The 8,335-nt window shown below is 39.1% G+C and overlaps 1 protein-coding gene across 1 annotated transcript; it reads left to right on the top strand.

Moving 5' to 3' along the window:
* Positions 1–628: 628 nt before the first annotated feature.
* On the top strand, positions 629–7,298 carry LOC145055736 (ABC transporter C family member 4-like). The gene is made up of 12 exons (XM_079004122.1): positions 629–787; positions 1,407–3,645; positions 3,741–4,061; positions 4,142–4,228; positions 4,299–4,925; positions 5,033–5,197; positions 5,273–5,567; positions 5,664–5,878; positions 5,968–6,273; positions 6,382–6,445; positions 6,537–6,776; positions 6,873–7,298. Exons 2-12 carry the CDS (start codon positions 1,513–1,515, stop codon positions 6,971–6,973), a joined length of 4,554 nt encoding a protein of 1,517 aa, XP_078860248.1. The 5' UTR covers positions 629–787; positions 1,407–1,512; the 3' UTR covers positions 6,974–7,298.
* The last annotated feature ends 1,037 nt before the right edge of the window (positions 7,299–8,335 follow it).

Here is an 8,335-nt window from a genome sequence, read left to right on the forward strand (position 1 = left end):
GAGAACTGAGAGGTAATACTTCGGACGAGTATGAGTACGTGTGAAAGGTAGTAGAGACCTATACTACCGGAAACACATGACTCACACTTGGATCCGGGAAAGTCACAAGGTTACCAAGACGCTAGTAATTGATTACGTTTTGTTCATGTATGTCATTACCATCGTTTCAGTAATGACTAAGATGATGATTGTTTTTCTGACCTTAGCGGTCATATAAAATTGAGTCCGGATAAGATATGTATCTTACAGAGAACCAAGTTCGATGTAGTATCCGACTTAAACCAAAAGATTGAAGTATCGTAGTCGTCGTTAAGTAATAAGCTTGTAGCTAGAAGTGCTACATGCTAAACCATAAGGACCATGTTTGTCAAAAAAATTAACAAGGACTGAATTTGTCACCTTTAATAAACTATAGGGACCATTTTTATAGTTTTGTTAATACAATGGAAAAACGTAGGGCAAATATGTAAATCACGCAAATTATTTGACTATTATTGTAACGGGTTTCCGTGAGGGAGTAGGTATGGCCAACGAGTGGATTTAAATCATGTATCCATATCACTATACGATACCTACCTACGTAAGCAATGAAGTCAACTAAAATTTCACCTAAAAACGCCATCAATCCGCTTATAGATTCTTTTCTGTTTTGCCTTTTCAATTTTCATCGGCTCAACGTCGACCACAAAATCTACCTTCCTCTACGTAACCCTTTTGTGTTATATATTTGAACCACCATTAAATACACCCGCCGCTGCATCACCTCCCTCCCACACCAAGAAAAAAGGTGAGAAAGATGTTACCACCATCTATGCGTCATGTACAACTCGTATTTCAATCCATTGTATCAGCGTCTGTAGTCTCCGGTCACCAGAAGCTGGTTACTGGGTCATCTCTTTACAAAAGTCTACGATCTTTTTGACTTTTCATTTTTTTTTATGAAATCATTGATTTAAGTTCATTGGGACGTGGGTTAAAATCTTTGACTCTTTAAAAAAAATTCTTCTCCACCAACAAAATCTGTACCTTTTCACAGTCTTCATAGTTCTTTTTCTATCTTCTGGGTATTTGATAATTTCATCATATGCAACATGATTTTAAACAATATGTCGGTGTATTTTAATGAATGGGATATTAATTTATCTTTCTTTTCAAATTTTAACGAGGAACACATACATCGAATTCATCATCCCTAGCTCAGATGTCTAACATATTAATATTATCTTCTGCTTATCAGATTTTTTCACGTGTTGCAAACATCAGTTTTGATCTTAATCTGATTTCATGAACCTAAGAAATTTGTCTCATCTCTTGTACTGTACATACTTGGATTACTGGTCATATTGTGGTGGGACTCTTCTTTTGTCTGGTTTAACACTTTTTTTTTTTTTTTTTTTTTTTAACAGGATGCAAATGGGTGGAAGCGTAGAATAAAAATCGTAAGTTCTCCACGGGTTGGCGCTGAATCTTTGGTGGGTTCGAGCGGAAATCAACTTTGATTTATTAGTAGAGATGACTTCTGGTTCTTCTTCATATTGGATGACTTCTCTTTCATGTTCTTCAAGCTCTGTTGTGGCGGAGGACGCCTCAGGAATTTCATTCGTACTCCAATGGCTGAGGTTCATCTTCCTCGCTCCCTGCCCTCAAAGGGCGCTTTTATCCTCCATTGATGTCCTGTTCTTGCTTATCCTCTTCGTTTTTGCTATTCAAAAACTGTATTCAAGATTCACCTCCGCCAGCAGTGGCCACTCCACCAACGAAGAACCTCTCATTCCTAAAAGTAGAGTACTTGTGAATACCAATGTTTGGTTTAAGATATCTCTGCTCGTGACATCCATTTTAGTGGTTCTATCTATTGTTTCTTCTATTTTGGTATTCACACGAAATCCCCAGGTGCCATGGAAGCTAGTAGATGGAATCTGTTGGGTAATCCAAGCTGTAACTTTCCTTGTAATCACAGTGTTGATCATCCACGAGAAGAGATTTCAAGCCTCAACGCATCCGCTCTCCCTCCGTGGTTTCTGGGCAGTAAATTTCATCGTCATTACTTTAATGGCTGCTTCTGGCATCGCCCGTCTAGTTTCTGGCACCAGAAACACTACACCTTTGAAATCCGAAGACATAGTTTCATTGATATCTCTACCATTTTCGGTTTTCCTCTTAATTCTTTCCATAACTGGCTCAACCGGAATCATAGTGAAAACAGAATCAGAATCACTGAACGGTAATGGCAATGTCAATGGCAATGGTAAAGTATCAGGGGGTGATGAGTTGAGCAAGTCGATAAAAGTGAGTGGATGGGCATCCGCTTCAATCCCATCAAAAATCTTTTGGCTGTGGATGAACCCATTGTTGCAGAAAGGGTACAAGAGCCCCCTAAAACTGGAGGACATCCCAACACTTTCACCCGAACACCGGGCAGAAAAAATGGCCAAGCTTTTTGAACAGAATTGGCCTAAGCCTCACGAAAATTCTAAACATCCTGTTCGAGTCACATTGCTTCGTTGTTTCTGGAAACATGTTGCCTTCACTGCGTGTCTTGCCATTATAAGGCTCTGTGTTATGTATGTCGGACCTCTGTTGATCCAAAGATTCGTGGATTTCACCTCAGGGAAGAGCACCTCCCCATACGAGGGGTACTATTTGATACTAATCCTTCTTGTTGCGAAATTCATTGAAGTTTTGTCATCCCACCAGTTCAATTTCAATTCTCAGAAGCTGGGCATGTTAATCCGGTCCACCCTTATAACTTCCCTTTACAAAAAAGGGTTACGGCTCTCTTGCTCGGCTCGACAGTCTCATGGTGTTGGACAGATTGTGAACTACATGGCAGTAGATGCTCAACAGCTGTCAGATATGATGCTTCAGTTGCATGCTATTTGGCTTATGCCACTCCAAGTGTCGGTAGCATTAGCCATTCTTTACTCCTACCTCGGTACGCCCTCCTTGGTAGCTTTGGTCGGCCTGGTGGCAGTTATCATTTACGTGGTTCTGGGAACCAAAAGGAATAACAGGTTTCAGTTCAATATAATGCAAAACCGTGACTCAAGGATGAAAGCCACCAACGAGATGCTTAACTACATGAGGGTGATCAAGTTCCAAGCATGGGAGGAACATTTCAACAAGAGGATTCAGGCCTTTCGTGAGTCTGAATACGGGTGGCTTACCAAATTCATGATCTCCATTGGTGGAAACATGATCGTTTTGTGGAGCTCCCCTTTGTTTATCTCTTCGCTCACCTTTGGGACTGCAATTTGGCTTGGGATCCCACTTGATGCAGGGACAGTGTTCACTGCCACATCGCTGTTCAAGAACTTGCAGGAGCCGATTCGAACTTTCCCTCAGTCAATGATCTCCCTGTCTCAGGCCATGATCTCTTTGGGGAGATTGGATGGGTTCATGTTGAGTAAGGAGTTGGATGAGGGGGCGGTGGAGAGACAGGAGGGTTGCAGTGGCCCGACAGCAGTTGAGGTTGAAGATGGGTCTTTTAGCTGGGATGATGAAGCTGCTGAAGGAGGCGTAGTCAAGAATTTGAACTTTAACATCAAGAAAGGTGAACTTGCAGCAATTGTTGGGACTGTAGGTTCTGGGAAATCATCTCTTCTTTCATCCGTTATTGGCGAGATGCACAAAATCTCCGGGAAGGTAAACCAGTAATCTTTAGGACGTGATTATGATCCCAGAAAAATTAAAACACGTAATTTAAAATAAACTTTGTTGCTTGTTGATATATGAAACAGGTGAGGGTGTGTGGAAGCACTGCATATGTTGCACAAACGGCATGGATACAGAATGGGACAATCCAAGAAAACATTCTGTTCGGTTTGCCAATGGATAAACAGAAATACACGGAAGTAATCAAGACTTGTTGCTTGGAGAAAGACTTGGAAATGATGGAATTCGGAGATCAGACTGAAATCGGAGAGCGTGGGATTAACCTGAGTGGTGGTCAGAAGCAGAGGATTCAACTTGCCCGAGCCGTTTATCAAGATTGTGACATCTATCTTCTTGATGATGTCTTTAGTGCCGTAGATGCTCACACTGGTTCCTCAATATTCAAGGTATAGTAGAATGAATATGAAAGTTGATGCATATTTGTGTATACAAATTCTCAGATTTATTTTTGTTTCTGATGGTGCAGGAGTGTGTGAGGGGAGCCCTCAGAAACAAGACAATCTTGCTCGTTACCCACCAAGTTGATTTCCTTCATAACGTTGATCAAATATTAGTAAGTAACTGCATGTATCTGTTTTAAATGTTTAGAGACACGGGTATTGATTATTGAATCTAACTATCAGGTGATGCGAGATGGCATGATTGTTCAATCAGGAAAGTACGACGATCTACTAGAATCTGGCCTGGATTTTAAGGCTCTAGTGTCGGCTCACGACACCTCTATGCAACTGGTAGAAATGGAAGCTACAACACCTGAAAGCCCTTCCCCAAGACCTCTTCAGAAGTCTCCTAGCCATAACCCAAGGGAAGAAGATGACAAGGCTTTAGAAAGATCCAAGTCTAGTTCTGTCATAGGCACATCAAAACTAATCGAAGAAGAGGAGAGGGAAACCGGAAGGATCAGCTTAAGTGTCTATAAAGTGTACCTGACCGAGGCTTTTGGATGGTGGGGTGTGATTGCTGTTTTGTTTTTCTCATTCTTATGGCAAGGCGCACAGATGTCAAGTGACTACTGGTTGGCCTATGAAACTTCTGAGGACCGAGCAGCCTCTTTCAACCCTTCATTGTTTATACAAGTTTATACAGCGATAGCCGGTCTGTCCTTTCTTTTGGTATTTGGTAGAGTCATTTCTTCAACAATCCTCGGTCTAAAAACCTCCCAGAGTTTCTTTAAACAGATACTTCACAGCATCCTTCATGCTCCAATGTCATTTTTTGACACTACACCTTCAGGAAGGATTCTTAGCAGGGTAAATTAAATACATTTCCCATTTCTTCTGTTGGACTAACTACTGCTAACATGTACACACACACACACACACCATTCTTATGCAACTTATCTGTTCAATCTTTTCAGGCATCAAGTGATCAAACAAATATCGATGTATTCCTTCCGTTTATGATGAGCCTGACTCTTGCTATGTACATAACAGTGATTAGCATTATCATCATCACTTGTCAGTATGCTTGGCCAACCGTGTTCCTACTGGTTCCATTGGGTTGGCTCAATTTCTCGTATCGGGTATGTTTCATCTGCATGTGTTAGCATACGTGTACAATAAGGTAATTAAATTAATTAATGTTTTGATTGTTTCAGGCGTACTATCTTGCAACATCTCGTGAAATAACGCGACTTGACTCAATCACAAAGGCACCCGTTATTCACCATTTCTCGGAGAGCATCTCTGGGGTTATGACGATTCGGTGTTTCAGAAAGCAGGACAGGTTTGTTCAAGAAAATGTTGATCGTGTGAATGGAAACCTGAGAATGGATTTTCACAACAATGGATCCAACGGGTGGTTAGGTTTCCGTTTGGAGTTCATTGGAAGCTTATTTTTATGTGTTTCCACTGTGTTTATGATCATCTTGCCTAGCAGTATCGTTAAACCAGGTATATTCACAACTCACAACCATACCCCATAATTCCTTCCTAGCTATAGCTATAGCTGGTGTTGTTATTTATTTAAATAAGTGATCTTGATCACAGAAAATGTCGGATTATCACTATCATATGGATTGTCACTCAATGGAGTGCTGTTTTGGGCTTTATACATGAGCTGCTTTGTGGAAAACCGTATGGTTTCTGTTGAGAGGATTAAACAGTTCACCAACATACCATCAGAAGCTGAATGGGTGAAGAAAGACAGCGCTCCTCCTTCAAATTGGCCTTCACATGGCAATGTGGAGCTCAAAGATTTGCAGGTAACTTACTTAAAACTTATGGCCATTTTTAAGAGTAAATATGATATGATTTGAAGTAGTTGTACTTGTATGTTTGGTTGTGAGCACAGGTTAGATATCGTCCAAACACGCCCTTGGTGATCAAAGGGATTACACTGAGCATTAGAGGAGGTGAAAAGATTGGTGTGGTTGGTAGAACCGGAGGTGGGAAATCAACTCTTATCCAGGTTCTGTTTAGGTTGGTGGAGCCTTCTGGTGGAAGCATAATCATTGATGGCATCAACATCTCCACCCTCGGACTCCATGATCTCAGGTCTCGGTTTGGGATCATTCCTCAGGAACCAATCCTTTTTGAAGGCACTGTGAGAAGCAATATCGACCCTATTGGCCAACATTCTGATGAAGAGATTTGGAGGGTACGCATGTAATTTTTATTTTTCTATGGACCATATATGCATGACGACAACTTTTATTTATCCAGTCTTAATCTTAATCTTATGCATTGCATGATTTTTTTTTTGCAGAGTCTTGAACGATGCCAACTTAGTGATGTTGTAGCTTCAAAACCTGGTAAACTAGATTCTGCAGGTACTAGAAAATTAAACTGATCCGAAGACTTGATTTCTTGGTTAATAAAAGTGTATATATTGATATATGTATTGGTTTTAATTGTTTGTAGTTGTGGATAATGGGGATAACTGGAGCGTGGGACAAAGGCAACTTCTTTGCTTGGGGCGGGTGATGCTGAAGCACAGCAGGTTGTTGTTCATGGACGAAGCAACAGCTTCTGTGGATTCACAAACAGATGCTGTCATTCAGAGGATCATACGTGAAGACTTTGCCGACTGTACCATCATTAGCATTGCTCACAGAATTCCCACCGTCATGGACTGTGACCGTGTTCTTGTCATCGATGCAGGTAACCCTAGCATGTTTTTAATTAAAATATATAATACTTGTTGATGGAGTTTGTGTGTTAAACAACACATGATCATGTGTTTGTTGCTGGAAACAGGTTATGCTAAAGAATTTGACAAACCTTCACGCTTGATCGAGAGGCCTTCACTCTTCGGAGCATTGGTTCAGGAGTATGCTAACCGCTCCTCTGGTTTATGAACACTTGAATGCTTCTGGCTGGGTTGCAGTTTTGGTGATGACACTGGGTTTATGTCCTTAACTTTTAGAGAATATTAAGGTCGTCGTATAATATAATATAAATGGTTTAATATGTGTTTCTATTATTTAGTGTAATTTAGATGCATCTAAAGAATGCAATTGACTCCCTGGTTGTCGGTTAATGGCCAAGGATGGGGAGTCACTCTCCACGTTAAGGTCGCAAAATGCTGGTTAAATAATTTCTGATTAAAATTTTAGAGTAAATTACATAAAAGATCCCATTGTATTGTGAAATAGACAACTTTGGTTCAACTTCTTTTTGTTACATCGTTGGTCCTTGTGTTAAGTTTATTATAGCGTCCATCGACAGGGTTTATCTTGTGATGTTTAAATGTTTAATCCCCCTGATCACGTGCCTACCATTTTTTTTCTTTGAGAAATTAAATATCCTCCTACATTTTGTTCCTATCAATCTTCCTATCCATTTAAATGATGACATGTGGATATATCCTATCAATAAATGAGCATTAAATGTTACACATATCACCATTTTATTGTGTAGGAGGATATATAGGAACAAATGATCTATTATTTTTTGGATCGATTCTTAGTAGCACGGTTATTTTTTGGATCGATTCTTAGTAGCATGGAGAGTAAATTTATGAGTATTTTTTTAAAAAAAGTTGTGATTTATCGTGATCTTAAAAAAAACTTGTACGTTTTATTTAAACTCCTAAAAAACATAGTATTGTTTTTTCATGTTAACTTACTATATAACAAAAATAACAAACAGTTAACATTAAACGATATAAATTGAAATTTTAACAAATAGACATCTCAATTCTCAAATAGCTTTGTTTTTGTGATTCTAATACTTTTGTTTAATTGTTTTGTTGTGTTTAGGATACGGCAACTTAAGATTTATTCTAAACAAATAAAATATAAAATATATTAAACAAACCGATAATAATGATCCAAAAACTTGGATAAATATGATAAATATAAATAAAATTGAGGTTCATAATTAAAAGATATCGTATCCATTTTCTATGCAAAAGGAGCATGTATTTATACTAGCATACTGCATTCCTTCAGAAAAAACTTCCTTCAGAAAAAACTTCTTTCAGAAAAAACTGCAAAAGAAACAATATAAAAACATATCTACTATGTAGTCTTTCTCTAATAATCTCCTTCAAAAATAAAAAGCAATAACACTTTCTTCTTTCTCCATTCTCATTTCTCTAAGCCGCACAAAAGCAAAACAAGAACTGATTTACTTTGGTGATCATCATGAGCGGCAACGACGTAATGCCTGCACACTTTAGGGTTTCGTTTGAGATGAGTAAGTTATTAAGTGGTAAA

This window comes from Lactuca serriola, chromosome 5 (assembly GCF_051521515.1).
Source record: "Lactuca serriola cultivar US96UC23 chromosome 5, Lser_US96UC23_V15, whole genome shotgun sequence".
In the NCBI taxonomy this organism is placed as follows: Eukaryota; Viridiplantae; Streptophyta; class Magnoliopsida; order Asterales; family Asteraceae; genus Lactuca; species Lactuca serriola.

Excerpts from the sequence above, each read along its gene's own strand:
- LOC145055736 (XM_079004122.1), top strand. The coding sequence starts at position 1,513 with ATGACTTCTGGTTCTTCTTCATATTGGATGACTTCTCTTTCATGTTCT. Across the intron at positions 3,646-3,740 it reads TGCACAAAATCTCCGGGAAG|GTGAGGGTGTGTGGAAGCAC; the intron begins GTAAACCAGTAA and ends TATATGAAACAG. Across the intron at positions 6,777-6,872 it reads TGTTCTTGTCATCGATGCAG|GTTATGCTAAAGAATTTGAC; the intron begins GTAACCCTAGCA and ends TGCTGGAAACAG.